Source organism: Phalaenopsis equestris, unplaced genomic scaffold, assembly GCF_001263595.1.
Source record: "Phalaenopsis equestris unplaced genomic scaffold, ASM126359v1 Scaffold000670, whole genome shotgun sequence".
Taxonomy (NCBI): Eukaryota; Viridiplantae; Streptophyta; class Magnoliopsida; order Asparagales; family Orchidaceae; genus Phalaenopsis; species Phalaenopsis equestris.
The window spans coordinates 402954-425418 of NW_018165110.1; the positions used below are offsets into that span (position 1 = coordinate 402954).

A 22465-nucleotide genomic window follows, 5' to 3' on the forward strand; every position below is an offset into this window, starting at 1 on the left:
CAGTTGAGATTTTACATTAGCACTCCCCACATATTATTATTATTATTATTTTTTTTTGGAAGTGTCACCTCTAAAACCATTCATTTATAGTGTTACATGGACACTTGTTTGCTTCGCCGCATTGGATTCCTAGTCGCTTTCCGCGCGGCGTTCCAACAAACAGATAGTCCGCAGTAAAAAGGGCAGTAGAGTCGCCTCTGTTACGCTCACCGGCGGTTTGCACACTAGAACGAACAAGGGACTGAGCCAGAGTCAACCTTATCGCCATTATTGCCTTCACTGTTCATTTTCGAAGTTTTCCAATTAATATTTGTAATTTTGTGGGAAAAAGATTTGCACAGCGATAGCTAACAACATTCCCCTTCTCCTCCTCCACCCCTTGTTACCCAATCAGCCCAATCAGCCCTTTCTGGTTACTCTCTTTTGGCCAAGATCGGATCAGATCTTTGTTAGCAGAAGTTCTTGATCGAGATCCGATTTCCAGGAAGGTTCATAAGCCGGAAATTATCCTATTTATCCTTCACTTGGTTGAAGTCCGTGGAAGGGCTGGCGTTTACTGCAGCTGTCGGTCGGATTTCGATGCTGTGTCCGTTAGGTTTTTGAGATCGGATTGGGGATTCTCTGTTGCTGCGGAGTAGGAAGCTGCTTGGTCCATGGCTGACGGCCGTCGTTTGGGGTTGACACCTCAGTTAGGTGAGGAACTCCTGATTTTGTTAATAGTTTGTCTCATTTCTTTTTGAGGAGTTGGATCTGGGTAGTTTGTGGAAGAATTTGTGGGTTTTATTGTTGTTTTTAGTGGCAGTTCCTTTCAAGCGTGGAGAGGCGAGAGATATTTTGGAATTTGTTAGTGTTAGGGTTGTTTGTTACCTATAAATGGTAAAGGACATCAGTGGGCACAAGAGAACGAATTCTGCATGGATTCAACACAGTTTTGATGTGGATGTAAAATAGCAGATCTCTCTTGGTTTACATGCCCTGGTTGTTCTAACCCTATTGTGCTAATATTTAGTCCAAACCAAAAAAAATTAAGCTATGCACTTGGAACTCACTGATATAAACGGAAATTAAAGGTTATTTGGAGCTTTTATTAACTCAAATGGCGCCGTACTCTCTCCACTGGGCATGGAGGTTTCATGATTGACTATTGAAGCTTGAGCAGTTGTTTCTTTGGGGTGCTTGAATTCATTGGTGATCTTGTAGCTGCGAGCAAGCTTGTATGAGCCCAAACCTTCCTTGCTAACCTTGAGCGAATTGGTGAGTCCTGCTAAGCTCTACTATGAACCTGGAACCCTTGGGACTGTTTTTCAGCAAGTTTATGTCAGCCAATATGAGCTAGAAGCTTATGTGTAGACCTTGATCCGAATGGAGAGAACTCCAGAGTGCTTGCCATGAGGTTGGAGTCCTTGGGGCTGGTCTCTAGGTTGATGGTGCTGCTGAGCTCTTTCTATTTGGCGAGATAACTAGAGTTTCTTTGGAATTTATGTAAAATTTAGAATTTATATTATACACAAACAGTTATGTAAGGAATGATGATGCTGCGCAGCTCACGTGAGTGTAGTGCGGGAGTCGCCGTTCTCTAATGGTGTGCTATTGGATGAGATGAAGAAAATATTTTGGACCCTGGGTTGCTTATTGGTGCGTGTAATAGTTTTGAGTTTAACATATCTTCTCTGCGCAATTTTACATTTTTAAGAAAATTTTACTTCTATACACATTGGGTTGTGTACATGGTTGATTGGGTTTAGTGGAGATTTCTGTCATGAAAAGTAGCCGCCAACTTAACTTTTTTTTGTTTTAGTTAATAATTTGACATTGAGTGTTCTTAATCATGGTTTTCTGAACAGTTTATCTCACGTGTATGTGATTAGTTGAATTATATCGTGGTTCTATCTATATTGCCTAGGGTTTAGATTGTTTGAAAGAATTCAAGCTTAGAATTTATATTTAATATCTTTATTTTTGGTGTCATTTTATCAACATGAAGGGTTTGTTCGATGATGGTACAGATTATTACTGGCTTGTCAGTCCCAGGTCTATTTTGTAAAAATGCATGGTTATTCTGGTTCCTCAATGTTTTGTTGGGGGAATGGTTTCATTAGGGGAGTTAGGCAGGGAAAAAACATTCATTCAACAAAATCTATTATTAGTTTTCAAGCCTTCCTATAATGTGAAAATTTTTGGTCTCATTTTGGTGGATTTAGTTGCATGACAAATGCATTTAGTCGTGTTTTTATCTACTGTATATGGACCGAAAAGCATCTCGAGCCATGGAAATGATGTGGCTTGCTTTTGAAATAATAAGAATTGTATAATTTATCTTTTTTGAGGTTAGATGGTGCTTCTATTTACTGAAAAATGTGTGGTACTATTGAATTGTTTATATTTGGAAGGAATGAGAACGAAGGAAAAGCCTACTGAATATTATGTTTTCACATGTGCTGGTGATGATGACATGCACCGCTTTTTTTCTTTTGCGGCATTTACATACATGTTACACAATTCTTATGTTTTTACATATATCGCACATAAACTATCCTATTTACCCACAACACTCAATTCTTTTATGTCACATCAAAAACAACACTATTACTGCTTTGAAAAAGTGAAATATACATTTTCATGCATACGTTTAGAACACCAAAGTACTATGTAAATATGAAAATTCAGGTGTGAGATATGTAGATACATATGAATTATGTGCCACTTAGGTAAATTTCCCTTTTTATTTTCTTGAAACCTTGTCTTCTTTATTATTATCATCATCATCAGAAATTTTCTTAGATATGGTTACAGTATAATTTTTAATCTTATGCCATATTTTTACTGCATAATATGTCAATAATGATAGAGTGTCTTTCCAAATGAAAGAATAGTTTGATATCATGAAAATTGTATCTTGCTCCAATCATTCTCAGCTTCATTTTCTTCTCTACCTTTTGTGAAATATGCATAACTATTACATTTTCTTTCTTACCCTATTATTTTTTTTGGTTGCGTTTCCCTCTTGTTGACCTTTTGTACTGAATTTCGTTTAATGACTTTCTTAGATATTGAGCAAATACTTCGGGAAGCACAACATCGATGGCTACGCCCTGCAGAAATTTGTGAAATTTTACGAAATTATCATAAATTCCGCATTGCACCGGAGCCTCCAAATAGACCTTCTAGTATGGAATCATACTCCGGTCCATAGTTCTTTTTTGTTTCAGATAGACCAAAGCTTATTGGAAAGTATGATAGAATAGTTTATTTGTAATGAATTTTGCAGCCTTAGTGTTTTGTCTTTTTTATTTATTTCTCGTTAAGTTTGCTGCCTAATGCACAAATGGATTTTTGAATATTATATTTTGCTAGGGGAATGTGTATAAATGATTAGATATAGATAGTTCTGATTAGAAGTGATCATTTATTTAGTAGCAGATAAATAATATTTGCACGCTAATTTTTATATTATTTGCCAGAAATTAGCTATTTATTTTGTGATAAAAATGTGTTTTTACAAATTCTTGCTTGAGCACTTCAATTGGATTCTTTCAGTTAGTAGCTGTCAACCTGGTGGTACCTGTTGCTAGATTTTATTTTTTAAACTGTTATTAATAATCATTTGATACCATTTAAACCTTTTGAAAAATTACCATGCTCATGTATTCATATCAAGCTAGGTAATTTTATGATATATAAATAACTATAGTTTTCAAATCTCCCTTGTACAAAACTACCATGTATGTAGGTGATATTTAATTTCTTTGTAGAATTTTAATGTTATTTTCTAATATGCAAACCTTATTGTGAGGAAATTTTAGAGCTATTGTTTCTTCTGTTGCTTTATTAGCTTAGTGAAAGGAGATATTTTGAAGGGAGAATTACATTTAGTATTCAATTTATATTGTTTGAGCTTATCACATCTCTTAACTCATCATTTGCTTTATCCTAACTTTTAGAGGTCGGATTCAGAATCATCATTTTTCAGTCATTATTGATGAATCTTAAGTTGTTAAATTCGTTTTTTAGAAATCATTTTGAACAGTTTCTATCCATGTAATTAAAAATTTGCTTCTCTGTCCTAATCCCAACTATTCCTAATCCTAATACTACTTTTTTCTGCTTCTTGAGCATTAGACACCTGTACTTTTAACAAATTTGAAAACTTCTCTATGTTATCACTCATCACTTGCCATTTGTCTGCCATATGACACTAACTTGGTACATGTTTACTTTAGACGGTTCACTCTTTCTGTTTGATAGAAAGGTTTTAAGATACTTTCGAAAGGATGGACATAATTGGAGGAAGAAGAAGGATGGAAAGACAGTGAAGGAAGCTCATGAGAAATTAAAAGTAAGTGGATTCTCATGATTTGTGATAATAAGCTGGTGATGTAAAATTGGCAATTTCTAAACATAAATGTTCTTTAGATGGTTTTTTTTTAACCTCGATGTTTTTTTTTTTAAATTTTCTTACAATGCTTTTATATCCATGGAATACTTAATCCATTTCTCCAACTTTTCTTCATCATCTTGATTTCAATACTGTTAAACCAGTTCATGGCAATTGTCAACTTTCTTTAGCTGCTGAATTGTTTATCCACAGTGTTATTGATCATGATATTTTAGGGGCATTTACATACATTCAACACAATTCTTATATATTTACATATCCAACACCCGAACTTTCATATTTACATACATAACACTCAAGTCTTTAACATCACATGAAAAAATACTGCTAACACTTACTCTTTAGAAGTTAAATACACCTTTTCATTCATAAGTTTTTTAACACCAAGATGTTTTGAATGTATATATCAATATTTAGGTGTTAGATAATGTATGGTATATATGTGAATTTTCCAATATTTTATTAGCAAATTTTTTGTTTTTTTAAAGTTAGTAGTGTACGTCTTCAGCACTTGGACCATTCCTCATCATGACTGAAAGATTCTGTAGAAACTGTATGAGTTTTATCTTTTCTTAGCTTGTAAAAAATTATTAAAAATGCTGAAACCTGCTGAATTGCAGGCTGGGAGTGTAGATGTTTTGCATTGCTATTATGCTCATGGCGAAGACAATGAGAACTTTCAGAGGAGAAGTTACTGGATGTTGGAAGAGTATGGGAGCTAGTTTCTTCTATATACTTTGATCCTATTTACTTTTGGTTTTCTGTCGATTATTTCTATGAAATTATTCTACTATTTCAAAAAATTAAGTGACTCATAATGGCCATTAAATTTTGGAGTTAGTTTTGAGGTTATGGTATATTTTCTCTTGCGCTGAAGTTATTTTCTTCCAGAGTCTAATGTGGAACTATGATTTAAGGTAAATCTAATGAATTTTTGACATAAATCTGACTTCATAACCACGACATAATCTCCCAAATGCCTCTCACAACTAATTTTTTTTAAGTTTTTAAAATTTATTAGATTCTAGTGCATAATTGGAGCTTTAAAATTTTGTATTTTAGCTGGTTTTCCTTACTTCCACACTTTATGTCACATTACTTTCTTTCCCCCATGCATAATTTCTAATCTTTTTTGTCATTTGCCAATTATACTAATTGGAGCGCCTCATCAATAGTTGAAATCAATTGGTTTCAAAGAATATTCTAAACCATTATTAAACTATACCTTTATATAAAGGAATCATACACCATTTATCAACATTTAAACCCTTAGGACTTGTTCGGGATCATTTTTGTTTTTTGTTTTTGCTTTTTTTTTTAAGAACATGTTTGTTTGGTGCATTTTTAAGTGCTTTTGGTTTTTAATTTTAAAAGCAAATTAAACGATTATTAAATATACTCAAAAGAACATTTAGATGTTTTGAATGTTTTTTTTAAAAGCAACCACAACTAACAGTTATGTTTTATTTCAAAATAAAACACAAACAACACAAAATAAAAATAAAAATAAAAGATAAAAAATCATCTTAAATGGCTACTTAGTGAGCAGTTTTTTGTAGAATTTCCAATGCTCCAATATTGTTGGTTTTGTATATTGTTTCTTTGGGCAGTATCTGGTGTCACTAGATCTTTGAATTTTTAAGGAAAAATATGTTGCATGCTTATTGACAGTGTGTTTTTTTTTCTGTTTTTAATTTAGGCAAAGATTAGTCTCCTTTAATGCCAAACTAAAAAACTTCAGTTTAGTCATTCCAAATGATAATATAGAGGTTTCTAAAATCTTAAATTCCACAAGATATCAAAGAATGAATATAAAATTTTATAATGATTATGATTCCAACATGAATGAAAAAAAGTGCATAATAAAGTTTACAGGATCTTAAACACGTACACAAATCATTCACAAAATAGTTCATATGAAAGAGCAATGAATAGAAGTGACCTATTTAACTGAAAGTTTTTATGAAGACTTGTAAAGTACTTGAAAAATCTACATCAACGATATACATAAGTATTGAGAGGAAATTACAAGTATATTGTTTCTTTTGGCAGGATCTGGTCACTAGAACTTTGAAATTTTTAGGAAGAAAATGTTGCATGCTTATTGGCAGTATTTTTTTTCCTGTTTTTAATTTAGGCAAAGATTAGTCTCCAAACTAAAAAAAATTCACTTTATTCATTCCAAATGATAATATACAAGTTTCCAAAATCTGAAATTCCACAAGATATAAAAAAATAAATATAAAATTCCATAATGATTATGATTCCCACATGAATTAAAAACAGTGTATAATAAACTTGACAGGATCTTAAACACATACATAAATCATTCACAAAATAGTTCACATGAAAAAGCAATGAATAGAAGTGACCTATTTAACTAAAAGCATTTCTGAAGACTTGTAAAGTACTTGAAGAATCTACATCAACAATATACACAAGTATTAAGAGGAAATTAATAATTTTATTCAATCATAGACTGAATTTTATATTCCTAAGGACTTAAATAAAAAAAAAAAACTAAAATCAATAACTTCTTTGAAATCTTTAGTGTGAATACATTTTTATGTTTCAAATCTAACAAAATAGTCAACAGTAAAACATACAAGAGAATATTTCTCTTTCTTATGGGAACCATCATAGTAGGCATGTTATATGAAAACGACAATTTAGAGATAGAAAAATTGGATATGGAGACAATTTAAAACAAAAATGAAAAATTTTAGATTTTGTATTATAAGTTGTTTCACTTTCCTACAGCTTTTGTTTGAAATAAATTTGTAGTTTGAGCCTTCTGCATTTTAGCCTTAGTTTTATATCCCAACATTTGAAATCTGTCTTCATTATGATTAGTCTTTTCTAAATATTTGGTGTTGGGTTTGTTAATCATCTTCCTCTATAAATATTTGCGTAATTTGGAATGTTTTATGGTTTTCACTTAGTTAAAACCGGCTTCACTTAATGTTTGAAGCTTTCTAGCTATATATTCTGTTGGCAGCATTCATTTAGGTTTTGCAAAAAAGTGTTGTGTAATCTGATTTTCTTCTATTGGCTTGATCAAAATGTCTAAAACTCTCTGTGCCCGCAATCATAAGGTCACTTGTACTTTCCAAAATTTCAGATTTGGTCTTATTTTAGAATTATTAGTAAATTCGTTTTTATTTTTTTTTGCAGGGAATTAATGCACATTGTCCTTGTTCACTACCGTGAAGTTAAGGTTTTTAATTTCACAATCATTTTTTTCCTTTTATTCAAAATTTTTGCTTTAAAATCAATTTGTTTGTTTTGTTTGTATGAATCGTATGCTTTATGAAAGTTAACCAATGTACTGAAGGTAGCTGCTTTCTCTTCTTAACCATATGCCTGTGATTGTGAAACATAAATATAATTGTCATTGAATTAGTTTTCATTGTAATATGTTGACATAAAGTTGTATGTATTGTTCCTTGTTGCTGCTCAGGTTTCTCAGGTTTTTTTTTTGAAAATAATGTTCCTTGTTGCTGCTCAGGTTTTTTTTTTGAAAATAACTGCTCAGGTTCTTTATATAGAACTGAACGTTTATCTGGTAATATTTTCTTAAATGTGCTGTATCTCTGCTAGATGATTTTGTGCTTTTCTGTATCCTATAGCTGGTTGTAAGAAATTGACATTCTGTGGCACAACGATACTTTGTTAATAACCATTGAGCAAATGTCACGAGTGAGCGCTTTATTTTGTTTGACCATTGAGCAAAGAGATACTATGAGTGATATCATGTTTGTCATATTCAAAAATACCTTGTTGGATTACCAGTATACTCATCTTTATTTTTTATTTCTGCCAGTGTTTTTAACTCATTAAATTAATAGGGCTGCGGGGAATTGAAATGACAGACATTGGTGCATAAGAAAAAACTTAAAAAGTATTTTGATGGATCGAATAAATTTCATAATGAAGACACCTAGAATGGTTAGGATATTGAATGTACTTGGAGGTTGATAAGTGAAAGTAGATGTTGACGTACAAGCTCTGTTTATTGTTGGCCTTATAGGCATATTTTACTTTTATATAGTTCTTTTCTAGAAAATGCATCTAGTCATAAAAATTGTAGACTGCTTTCATAAATTTAAATGACATAGTTTAGCTTTTCAAATTGTTGTAGGTAGGGCCTACTATGGCAACCTATGCCCTTTGTCATGTTTGAATGATTTCATATTTTTCTTTCATATAAAGATTCATTAACTTAATATAGTTATCTCTTCTTTTGTTTAATTATTTGATTATGTATTATTGTTATATTAGGAGAGACTAGGTACCCAGATGAGGTAAGAAGGCAACAACTAAATATCTCACAAGTGAGCACCGTCACTGATACGGCCTAAATACTATGAAGCATCGACGATACATGCAAGTATCCGTGTCGATAAATTAGCATACAAAATTAAGTCCGTGTATCGATCCCATGAGGGATGAGTGAACTCCCAGAATCTTTAAAAGTTCTAGTTTACTGGTTTTGAGCTAGCATGAAGGTTCAAAATTTGGTAATTTTAAAATTTTTAATTTTAATTTTTGAAAAAGTAAAATCTGTAACTAGTTATGAGTTTGAACAAGTGATAGAGAAACCTCCCTTGAATTGGTTTTATGCAAACCAGATCTATCCAAGTGATAATGAAGTTGACAATCAGGAACAAAAGTTTTCTTTAGCCCCTTCCCGTGGTCATAAGAAAGTTGGAGGTTTACAATACAATTAGTCCCGTAACCATACAATACTCCTAGTGTTTGTAAATTTCTCTATACGATTGCACCATCCTAGCAACAATATTATTATTCTCTTAGAATAGTGTAGGTTCACATATTTGTTCAACTAGCATACTCTTGTAGTACTAGATCACAACCATTTTAACATCTTAAGTAATCAATTTAGGAGTAGATTACAAGCAGAAGACTTAAACATGAAATTATACACAATCACACTAAGTAATCAATTTAGGAGTAGATTACAAGCAGAAGGCTAAACAATCGACTTAAACATGAAATTATACACAATCACATAACGAAAATGATACTAATTTGCAAGCAATCCGACTCAACAGAGAGAAACATTTAAGTAATTCTCATTATAGATGAAAATAACACAAATTTCATTGCAAAAATCAAAATAAATAAAGTTAAAACGATCTCACCGATGTTCTTCATTGAATTACACAAATTTACAACACAATTTATGAATTTTTATTCACTTTGCATGCAATATACACACAAACACTTATTCACTCTTGGGATAACTTTCACAAACTTTCACACTCTTCTAAGGTTCCCCCTAGCAAAGTGTGAAGACTGCAATAATTCTCCAGCGACTCCCTCCAATTTCTTTCTTCTTCCTCTTTGTCACCAGAAGGGTCAAACATTGAAAATTTGTGGAGAACTCTCCTTCATTTGAAATTACTTATTTTGTAGTCACTGATTGCCCTGCAATGATATCGCAATAACATGAACCGTCCTAACTCCCAAAACGGTTAACTGGCGTCGAAGCTCTTCCCTACAGCGCCAAATTTTCCTTGGCTCTGTTTGTCACGTGTCCTGGAGAAGACGCAAGATTTCTCTGAAGTGGCGCAAAGGTTCTGTACTCTTTGTATGTGTCATGCATGAGAGCAATAAAAAACGACGTACCCACGCCATTGAGGCAGCACACCTACGCCTCTTAAAGTGGTGCCAATATTCTGGTGTGGGCGTACCTACACCACTAGGCGCAGCTATGCCAAAAGTGTTGTACATACAGTAGAAAATGGTGTAGCTACGCTGGTCTTGATTTTAGGGCATACAAATGCTACTGAACTTCTTTTATGCCCTCTAGCATGCAAATAACATTAAAAAAACTCCCTCATAAGTTTCCTGTTGAACTATCATGATTTTTCAATTTTTTTAGGAGTTTTCTTTGAATTATATCACTACAATTTTTAGTTAACTTTACAGTTTAAAAATTAAAAAAAATTGTTTTTCTTTTTCAAATACTCCCACTCCCTCATAAGTTTCCTGTAACTAGGTATTTGTTTAAGTGCTTTAACAAACAAAATATTAATAATGAGTTTCTTAAATATTTCTCAAATTTCAGAGAATAGTTGGTAAAATTTCTGCTTAATCATCCTCAAAGGAAAAGGTGGTGGCCTTCTCTCTTGTTCTATTTGAGGAGGTGAATGTATTTTTCTTTAGTTTGAGGTAAATTTTTTCTCCAGGTCGATCAGGCTCAAACTTGGGCTCCTCTATTTTAGGCTTTTCCACTCTAGGCTTTTCAAACACCTTTTCACTTCCATGCCTTATGATATTGTAGTGCTTCACATTTTGGTCCTTTGAATTTACTTTTGTATTGCTAGTTAGCATACCTTCGAATCTTTTGACTCAATGAGTTAGCTATTTGCCCAAGTTCTGTTTCGATCTTCCTAATTGTTGCAACATTACTTTGTATTTGATTCCTCTTGTTTAATACTACTTCCAAAGATTTTTTTTTTTTAATTTTAGATTGGGGATTAGAAGTGAATCCATGTGGGTAGGTAAGTCTAGGATGGCCACTGTCTTAGTTGTTCTAGGTACCTACAAGATTGAGTTGACTATTACCCCACTGTTAGGTTACCATACCTTGGTTATTCGTTTTTTAATTAAAATTTTAGTGTTTTTTTCAACTTGGGTTGTAGATGTTAAAATACATGCAATTAAACCTTACGTTTAAGGTTTCTAAAGAATTAGTGCAAGAATCTTCTACTGATGTTAGACTATTTCATTAGTTGGTAGTGATCCTTGCACTGAATTAAAGTCTAGCTTATCTAATTATTTAGATATAATAGTCATTTGTGAGGTTAGGATTGTTAACACATCTATGTCATGCACGCTAGTTACCTTCTTAGAATTAACTCTATCTATCTAGCTTATCTAATTATTTAGATATAATAGTCATTGGCGAGGTTAGGATTGTTAACACATCTATGTCATGCATGCTAGTTACCTTCTTAGAATTAACTCTATCTAAAGGCCATTGGAAATTATTCTTAGTCATCGCCTTGATTAGTGAATAAACCTCCCCAAAAGTGACCCCCAGTTGCAGCATCTATTATTGACTTTAACGAACCCACCAACCCATTATAAAAGGTCTGAATTATAAGTCAATGCGATAAGGAGTGTTGTGGATACTTCATAAGCATCTTTTTAAACCTCTTCAAGGCCTCATAAATGGATTCAACCTCTAACTGAGTGAAAGATGTGATATCATTCATAAGTTTGATAGTTTTTGCAGGTAGGAAATACTTTGCTAGGAATTTTTTAGCAATGTTAGTCTAAGTTGTTGAAAATCCCGAGGCCAAAGAATTCAAGCAAACCTTAACTTTATCCGTAAGAGAGAATGGAAACAACCTAAATCCACCAACGTCGTCTGACACATTGTTATATCTAAAAGTTGCACATAACTCTAAGAAATAAGCTATATGGAGATTAGTGAGCCTCCGAATTTATTATTTTGGACCATCTAAATTATAGCAGATTTGAGTTCAAAAGTGTTGGCATGAATTATATGATTGTTGATACTCTTATTAATTTCATCTACCATGTTGTTGACAAATTTTCCAAGTGGCCTTGACATGATATTTTCTTGTAGAAGGTTTGTTATCTCTCAAAAATTCATTTTTAGAGTGTTTTGATTTTTAAATGTTCTCTTGAATTTAGGATTGTAAGGCATGAGTTAAGTTTGTCTAGTCTTACGCTTACAAACCTAAAACTAACATGAATGACAAAACAATTTTTTTTGGTTTTCTAACACAAAAAATAACGAGTAAAATACAGAAAAAAGAATACAACGCAACAATGTTTAATTCTAAATCGTAACGGTTCAACTAAAATCTCTCTAAAATTGGAAATTCAATGTTGTTCTCTAGCAATGATGTTAAAAACTTGATACGATTGAAATATTATGAAGCACTGATGATCTACAATAGTATACATGTCGACTAAGTAGTATACGAATCTGAGTCTGTTTATCGATCTCACGTGGAACGAGTGAACTTCTAAAGTTTGGAAAAATTCTAGTATACTAATTTTGAGTCCAACATAAATGTTTATAATTTTGTGATTTTAAAGTTTTATTTTTGTAAAAAGTAAAACCTATAACTAGTTTTGAGTTGGAACAAGTGATATTAAAGCCTCCATTGAATTGGTCTTATGCAAACCAGATATATCTAAGTGATTCTAATGAAGTTGACAATCAGAAACAATTAGTTTTTTAGCCCCTCTCGGTGGTCATAAGAAAATTGAGTTTTCACATTACAGTTAGTTTCAAAACTATACAAAAACTCAATGTTTGCAAATTTTTCCTACAAGATTGCACCATCTTAATAGCAATATTTCTATTCTCTTAGCGTAGTTTAGGTTATCTTATTTTTTTTACTAACCTGCTTCCTTAGTACTAGATCACAACCATTTTTAACATCCTAAGCAATCAATTTTGGAGTAAATTTCATGCAGAAGGTTGAACTATCAACCTAAAATCTAAATCACACACAATCACATTACAAAAATGTTATTAATTTGCATAGAATCCAATTTAAGAGAGAAAGTTTAAGCACTACTCATTACAGATGAAAATAACACAAGTTTCATTGTAAGAATTAAAGTAAATAATGGTATGACGATCTCACCGATGTTGTTTATTGAATTGCACGAAGTTACAACATAATTTATGAATTTCCGCCCACTTTGAATATATTAATTACACAAACATTTTTTCTCTCTCGGGAGAACCCTAAAAAACTCTCGCACTCTTCCAAGGATCTGTCCGGTGAATCGTGACTACGATAATTCTTTGACGACTTCCTCCGGTCTCTATTTTCTCTTCTCGGTGTCACTCGAAGAGTTTAGCATTAAAAATTTCTAGAGGAGAAAAATCCTCAATCATTTGAAATTACTTATTTTGTAGCCACGAATTGCCACACGATGATGCCACATCAACACGAACCGTCCTAACTCCTGGAATCATTAGTCGGTACAGAAGTTATTCCTGAAGCATTGAAGTTGCTTTGGCTTTATTTATCATGCGTCCTGGTGCAGGCACAAGTTTTTTCTGAAGCAGCATAAATATTTACTCTTTGTATGTGCCATTCATGGGAGGCAGCAGAAATGACGTGCCTACACGAATAAGGTGGTGCACTTGCTTAATGTCGTAACCACACCATAAGTGGCGTAAATAGTAAATACGCCAGTGCCTCTTAAAGTGGCGCCAATATTCTTGTGCGGACGTTCCTAAGTCACTATTGGCGTAGTTAAGCCAATATTTGTGTGCATACGCCAAAAATTGTTGTAGGCTGGTCTTGATTTTGGGGTTCAAATGCTATCGAGCTTCTTTTAAGCCATGTACTTGCAAATAAAATAAAAAACACTTGGAAAAGCATAATTATGATATAAATAGTGGAAATTCTGTATGAAAATTCAGGAAAATACTTCACAATTTTGACAGACATTGATCACTTTGGCATTGCCTAGGCGAGCGCTTTCGTGTAAGGGTTTAGACCCTCCCTCATGCACTCGCCTTATGATACAAATTTTTGTAATCACGTTTTAAAGCATGGTCAACCATAATATGAGATCGAGGGCTACAAAGCTAATGATGGGGAAGAGAATGGGTGCAAAGGAGATGATTTGATAGTAGGTAAAATTATATTAATCAACTATGAAAAATACCTACTTGGTATTTAATTTGTTTGTTTACATTTAAAGCAAGTTATATGTCTTGTGGGCACTTTTTTAAAAATAATTATTTGATAAGGTTTTGTTTTTTTGTATTTAGAATGACGCATAGCTTGAAAATATATATATATATATATATATATATATATATATATATATATTATTGATTTAGAAAAAGCTTACAATAAGGTTGCAAGAGATATCCTTTGGAGAGTTCTCGAGAAGAAATGTGTTTATATGGCTTATATTCAAGTCATTAAAGATATGTATACTAGAGCTGTTACTTGTGTTCAAGCTGAAGGAGTATTTACAAAATATTTTCCTATTTCTGTTGGATTACATCAGGGATCGGCTTTAAGCCCATATCTTTTGGCTTTAGTTACTGGACATCTACAGGAGGATGTACCTTGATGTATGCTTTTTGCTGATGATGTGGATAAAACGAGAGAAAAAGCCCAGGAAAAATTGAATTATGGAGGTCTACATTGGAGTCTAAAGGCCTTCGTTTAAGTAGAACTAAAATTGAATACATTCAATGTAATTTTAGTAGTAATAGCTCTAGTGATAGAAGTGTGACTTTGGGTAATCAAATTATTAAAAGGTGTGAACGATTTAGATATTTTGGGTTCGTTGTTCAAAGCGATGGTGATATAAATGGGGATGTTAATGGCAGAATTCAAGTTGGTTGGTTGAAGTGGAGGAATGCTTCGGGCCTTTTGTGTGATAGAAAAATACCGCTAAGACTGAAAGGAAAATTTTATAAGACGGTGGTGAGACCTGCAATGCTCTATGGTGCTGAATGTTGGCCTTTAAAAGAGAAGCATAATAATAAGTTAAGTGTTGCCGAGATGAGAATGATTAGGTGGATGAGTGGCTTTACACTTAGAGACAAAATGCGGAATGAATATATTCGTGATAGGGTTGGTGTAGCTCCTGTGATAGACAAAATTAGAGAAAGTCGTCTTAGACGGTTTGGTCACATTAAACGTCGACCATCTGATGATCCGATTAGGAGAGTAGATGTTTTAGATTTGACTTGTGTTAAGAAAGACAGAGGTAGACCTAGGAAGGCTTGGGCTTATTGTATTAAAAATGATCTTAATTTACTAAAACTAAATGAAAATATGACACTAAATAGGACGCAATGGAGAAAAAAGATTCATGTAGCCGACCCCACGTAGTGGGATTAAGGCTTTGTTATTGTTGTTGTTGTTGTTGTATGCTTTAATATTTATTTTTTTAATCATATTATACTCTTCAAAAATAATCCTCTTAGTTAAAATATGTGAATTTTTTAAGCGCAGTTCTAGTGCCTATACTTTTTTCGGCAGGCGATCGTGCCATCTTAAGGGTGCCTAATGAATTTACAATATTGAATATAAATAGCTTATTTTGCTTTCATCTCAATCAATTGGTTTCACGGAATCTATCCTCTGCGCCATCTTATGCAAGCTGTGTCCTTTTTGGGATTAGTTTAAGCATGTTTTGTTTCCTGTTCATTTTTTTCAGCGATAGAAAAGATTCTTATGGTCAACGAATAATATAACCTCATGCATTTAATTCAAAAGTTTGGTTCTCTTTCTCAGGGTGGCAAAGCAAGCTATCTTCAGCAAAGAGAGGATGGGGAATCTATTAGGAACTCAAATCCTGATAGCCCTGCATGTTCTAATTCCTCTGTTAATCTAAGCCAAGTTCCTTCACAAATTTCAGATTATGGAAGCCCTAATAGCACACATCAATCAGAATATGAGGATGCTGATTCAGGTACTTCTTGAGTTCCCTCTTCCCGTCTGTATTGCTACATTTGTAAAAATATAAATAACTGATTCATATTTCAATCATGCATCCTTCTTCCAGTGTATCTAAAGCAAAATTCGATGCAGCAGATAATTACCAATCAAGCACCAGATACCACTCTGTCCCTGAGGTGCAGCAGTATGGATCTTGGATGAATGTTCAACTTTCAGATACTCGTGTGCCAGCTCCAACACGACATGACCAATGTAAGATGGCAACTTACTATGTCTTATTTGGGGCATTTACCGACATAGCACACAATTGTTATGTATTTACATTTATCACACCTAAACTTTCATATTTACACTGCTCTCAAATCTTTAATATCACATAAAAATAGCAATATTACCACTTTTTAAAAGTGAAATACACCTTTTCATGTATAGGTTTAAATCACCAAAGTGTTTTGTACGTAAATATGAAAGTTTTGTTGCGAGATATGTAAATATATAAGAATTGTGTGCTATTTATGTAAATTTCCCTTAGTATTTTTATTAGGACCTAGATAGATTTATTGCTAACTAATGTGCATTAAATCTTCAAGGTGACCATCAGAGACCACAGGCTGCAATTCCTAATTTGGATTCTTTCACCATTGCTCGAGATAGTATGACCAAAATTGAGAATCCCTCTGACGTAGGATTAACATTTACTAGATCGAATACGAAGACCGATATTGCATCTTGGCATGATATGATGGAAAGTTGTCCCGCTGGGTTCCAGACACCTTATGATTTATCTGTTCCGTCCTCATGGGCTGCTACTTTCGAGGATAATCTTGAACGAAATTCTTTTATGATTCAGGATTTTTTGGCAGGTGACTTCGGAACTCATAAGGAGGATGGCACGGCATTAGCAAGCAACATAATGTGGCAGGTATACATTTGATTTGGCGTATCTTACCAGAAAATATGGTTAAAAACACAACAAATTATAATTTCATGTTAGTTAAAATGACAATTTCCAACAAGTTTGCCTGCAAGTTCGAGTTCTTTATGTCATCTCACTGTATTATATGTATATAAATCACATTTTGATAGATTTATTGCATATCTTGGAACATCTTACAATGATTGATAATTTCATTAACCTGATGAATTTAACCTGAATCAAATCTTAAAAAAAGTAATTGATTAGTAAAGTATCTTGGTAGCTCATAGTGTTTGAGACCAGCAAGGCTTGTCTACCGGCATTTAAGATTAATACCAAGTGGCAAAGCAATCGGACAAATCCTCATTACGGGTCAGGATTTCAATATTTGCCTGTGGATGTCAATATTTGCATAATTTGGAGACATTTAAATGCTTGCAGAATCGGTGGGGTTGATCTGGCAGGGTGAAAAGAATGAATTTTTATTTCAGATATGCAATTATATTATAAACCACCGTCCCATAAGTGGTTTTATGAAAACAATGAAATGAAGAAGAATAATGCTATGTGTAAGGTGATAAACAACGGAAAGGCTTTAAGTGCCACAATGCCAGGCTGTAGAGGGCATAAAGGATCAGTACCATTCTCCTCAGATTTGTGCCATATCCTTCTTATTTTGTAAATGCTATTTTATTTCACTTAAATTTTATTGGATTGTATGAAAATTTATTTGGATTGTATGACGGTGGACTTCCTGATAAGCTGTGAAATTGTTAGAGAGGGGTTGAAGGATAATTTCCTTGGAGCTTACTGTACGAGGGCATGTATGTGGTGGTGAACATGAAAGTCGAACTGTCTTTTTATGTTTGTAATGGATTTGATGTGGTTTTTTTGTGTTTAGAGACGTGGTGATTATTTTAGAGTGTTAGTTTCCTAGTTAATTGTTTCTAAAATGCTAAGAAGGATATGGTAGGATAGACAAACGTGCTACAACCATGGCAGGGTTATCTATGGTTTATTTTTTATTCCATAGAATTAAGTGCAAAAAGAGATAAAATATGGAAGTCACAACAAATGAGGTGATAATATTTTTTTAATATTAGATTTTGCTTTTGATAGAAACGTCGTTGATGAAGAACTATAAAGCTGTTTTTTTTTTAAATTCTAATCTTTCAATTGTAATATTTATTACATGTGTTGCTGCACCAACCCTTCTGAATAGGATAGATGATGAGGTGCTGCAATTACTGGACCAAACTTGCTGAATAGGAATAGCCTTGAAATCGTTAGAGGGGTTGAAGGATAGTTTCCTTGTAGCTTTTTGTGAGGCCATATATTTGGTGGTGAACATGAAAGTCAAAGTATTTCTTTTTTTTGTTGTAATAAATTTGATGTAATTTTTCGTGTTTAAAGACGAGGTGATTGTTTTAGAGTGTTAGTTAAATAGTTGATTGTTTATAAAATGCTAAGAAGGATATTCTAGGATAGGCAAACATGCCACAAGTATAGCAGGGTTATCTATGGCTTATTTATTCCATAGAATTAAGTGCTAAAAAAGATAAAAATGTGGAAGTCACAACAAATGAGGTGATGATACTTATTTTTTATATTAAATTTTGTTTTTGATAGAAACGTTGTTGATGACGAATAAAGCTGATTTTTTCAATTTTAATCTTTCAATTTTAATATTTTTTACATGTGTTGCTGCACCAATCTTACTGAATAGGATAGATGATGGGTGCTGCAATTACTGCAACATGTTTATGTTATTAATTTTGTGATGCAATTGTGAGGTTTCTGCTTAATTTTAGCGATGGGCTACTGTTAGAACCACATACGTGCTATTTCAAGTTCTACTGACCCACACTTCCTGTTTTTGAAAGAATTCTTTTGTTATGGTCAAATGTCTAACTTTTGGCTGCCTAAATTTACCAACACAATTCCGAGCTTGACTTTTGAAGGCTTTTTTCATGTTCTTTTTGTAGCCCACAGTCAGCTTGGTATCTGTTTCCGAACAAAACTGATTTTGTTTTTTTTACAATATATTAGATCTTTTGTGGAATTTGGTACATTCTGAAGAATTACTGAATGGTCATTACTGTTAGCTTCAGTTTTCTGAATGACCCAAACGGTGCGAGCATTATTGTATTAAATCTGCTTCATTCTCGTCGCCAACATGGAACCAAAATTTTTGGGCTTGTTTTCATTAAATAAATCGACAAGTTCATTTTTGCAAAAAAGAATTTTTATTAATGTTTTGAAGTGAAATTTTCCTTTGTGATTTCTTTCTGTTTCCTTATTGTATTTAATTCCATTGTGCACGTTTTTTCTTTCTATTTGCATTAATCTTTTTCTTGGTGGATTATAGTTTATTGTATTTAATTCTATTTTGCTCTTTGTTTGAAGCGAACAAATATTCTTTCATAAATGCCTTTAATCTGCTTGATGAGTGGCATCATGTTGAGTGTAATCTGAGGTGTTAAATCTTATTATTTACAAATCATTTTGAATAACTTCTATTCATATAATTTTACTTAAAAACTTTTTTTCTTTTTAATCATTATCAATTTTATCAGCTCATTTAATAGACATATTTTGTGTACAGCCTGTTGCACATGTTCAAACCATTCAAGTCTCTTTTCAATCACAGTATCTCTAATTTATTCCACTCCATTTCCATTAACTCTTCATTCTATCCTCTAGTTTTGGCACAAATTTATTATAAAATTCTCATTTTTGACATACTGAGATTTAATATGAAACAATTTTCCAGTGCCCAATACTTGGATCCATACAATACGGTTGACCGAAATATATTTTTAATAAAATTTATCTTTTTAAGCCTTCATGTTATCATTGTTTCACACAAAACTCTTTATAGAACCTTAAGTGTAGAAGTTCCATTCTCATTATTTTCCTTTTCTTACAAGTAGATCTGCATTACTTAAATCTATCACACTTTGGTATTAACTTATCTTTAAATAATATTGAATAATGATATTTTAATATCATGTCAACAAAATTATATTATATGGTTAAACTACAATAAGGCATCCATCTTCTAAGCATTTTCCCTATTGTTCTAATTTATTATTTATTTGAGTATATATTTCACCATTTAAATTATATCATCTACATGTAGAAAACATTCACTAAGTGATGCAATATAACTCATGCTAACATACGATTTAGAACATCATCGAGATTTTCACAAGTTATAGTCCAAGTTGAAGAAAGTTACATACATAGCAATCAAATAATTACCATTACATCAAAAGTATCACAATTACTCACTTTTTGAAAGTGAAATACATTTTTTTAGGCATATGTTTATGACAAATGTTATAAACATAAATATTAAAAATTAGGTGTTGGATATGCAAATACATAAGAATTTGTGGCATATATGTAAATTTATCTAAGAATACTTGTTTAAATATGTCAAGTGAAAAGTTGTGGCGAATATAAATTTTAAAATTTGAATTTACATCCCTTAACTTCATCCCAAAGCCAGACTCCCCATGCAAGGAGTTGACTCCATTTTGAAGCTCTGAGGGCCCTTTCTCTTCGCTTTCCTAAATTCTTGTTTTCTTAAGTCAATGTCTACGAGCTCCTCCACTTCAGTCAAGAACTCCATTTTACAACAGAAATTAACATTTAAAGCACGCTTTAGCCTTTCCATTAAAACCTTAAACCCTAATTTAATTGTTATCAAGTTCACACCTTTTGAAGGCTAGTTTTGCACCTCTATCACCATGAAGGCTTTTAAATTCAGCCCTTTAATGTTTAAAGAAGTCAAAATATCTTTTTTAATTTATGAACTATAGAAGATGAAAAATCAATATTATGAAAAGTCAATTTTCAAAAGTAGAGGCATATGCATTTAAATCATCACTTGATGTATGATATGCATTGTTGCTCAATGAATACCCTTATAATAAATTGAAATCATGGGTTGATTTGGTGTTTTAGTTTATTTGCTTTGTTAGTAATGTAATAGGTAAGATTGGATGTCCTTCTCCTTTTCGAGGATTTGACGAACTTTCATTAGAACTTCCACTTTTTGATAATTTATCACTAAGATATCACACTTTTTCATTGCATCCTCTTTCAAGGTTAATAAAAATTACATAAAGATCATTTGTTTGTTCTCTATACTGCTCATATAATTATCTTTAGATTTAATTGCTTATATTGTTATATTTCTAGCATGAAATCAAATTAGATGTGCAAAATTGATGTAAATTTTTGAAGCTTATGTTCTGATACTTACTTTGTTGGCTTCATTGTTTGATTTTTAACTTTTATCCCTTCATAATTAGCACAATATTGAACATTGCCTTTGTTCTTAGATGTTTGCGACAAAATGCATCTTCAATAATTTTCCTACCTATTAGCATTCAAAAGTTTATTTAAATTTTTGTTTGCTAAATCACTATAATATACCCATAGCTCTCCATATTTTAATAGGTATCTCATTTGAATTTAGGGCTTTTCCTTCATGAATCTTTTTAAGAGCTTTGCTCGCTTCACCTTTTTGGATTACTTTATGATAGAGTTTATTATATTTTTTTTGTTGGGTTCTTTCAAAATAATTTCTTAATTAAATATCTCATTTAATAATTTGTTAAAGTAATATTTTCATCTTTTTGTGATGTCTTTATATGTCACCAAGTCTCTATTAACATCACTTTTAATGCATCTAATTTGATCATGATTTCTAAATCTTTTTTCTCTTATCTTTGGTATTCTATATATCTAATTTTCTCTTTATTTTGTACTAAGCGTATTATAGAAATTATCAAACTTTATCAGTTTCGCTTTACGTTGCAAGATTTATAGCTTTTTTTATATTTTAAGTTTTACTAGCATTTGATTTCTTCCCACGTTTTAAATACTTTTTTATTTCTTGATTACTCTTTGTACTCTCATCCCCCGCGATCTCTTTTTCAATTTACAATCTATTTCATGAATCCCCCAGAACTTATACCGCAATAATTTTTGGGGGGATTTATATACTTAGCACTCCAAACTTCTGATATTTACATTTTTCACACTTAAATTTTTCTATTTACATAATAAGCACTCTAAACTTTTTAAATCCTCAAAACCAGCACCTCGGATAACTCCCTTCTCAGCTCCATCATCTTTTTACGTGGATTTCCCTTTTTCATCATCTTTCTGTGTTTCTTTCAAGTTCATCGAGTAATTGTATAAACCAATTTTTTCAGAACTCAAACCAGCAGAATTTAAAATTCTTTTGTTTCAAAAGTTTGAAAGTAATAACTCAAATATCATTTCATTCATCAAACAAACTCTTCCTAATTAAATATGAGGCTGATTTATTGTCAACAAGAAAATCTTTCGTTTGAAAAATCGGAAGAATGATGACAGCTTACTTTGATCGTTTTTTCTCGGTTTCTTCTGCAATTCAGTAATAAAATCTATGAACTCTCTAATCAAATCTTTTCCTTCCCTTTCTGTTGTCTGAACCTATCAAGACTCCATCTCTACTTGGTTTTGTGTGATTTAATTGCATTGCTTTCCCACCATTTGTCAAATTGAGAGCTTTGCTCTAAAGTTTTGATAAATTATAGCTGTTTTTATATGATTTCTATTCTTCCTTGTTGTACTGGGAGATCCAAAAATATGACTTGCGGAGGAATACACACAGGAAGAAGACGAAGAAAGTAACTGGTG

The 22465-nt window shown here is 32.4% G+C and overlaps 1 protein-coding gene across 2 annotated transcripts in view; it reads left to right on the forward strand.

The window, feature by feature from the left end:
• Positions 1-200: 200 nt before the first annotated feature.
• The window catches only part of LOC110030158 (calmodulin-binding transcription activator 3-like), a 28156-nt gene continuing 5891 nt past the window's right edge, over positions 201-22465 (forward strand). Inside the window, exons 1-8 of one of the 2 annotated variants that reach the window (XM_020732744.1) lie at positions 201-693; positions 3048-3167; positions 4221-4336; positions 5017-5105; positions 7571-7613; positions 15685-15862; positions 15982-16101; positions 16440-16771. In XM_020732744.1, the coding sequence (XP_020588403.1) occupies positions 654-693; positions 3048-3167; positions 4221-4336; positions 5017-5105; positions 7571-7613; positions 15685-15862; positions 15982-16101; positions 16440-16771 (1038 nt within the window). In that variant the 5' untranslated portion in view covers positions 201-653. The remainder of the gene's footprint in view (positions 694-3047; positions 3168-4220; positions 4337-5016; positions 5106-7570; positions 7614-15684; positions 15863-15981; positions 16102-16439; positions 16772-22465) is intronic. The other variant, XM_020732745.1, reaches the window with a different exon arrangement.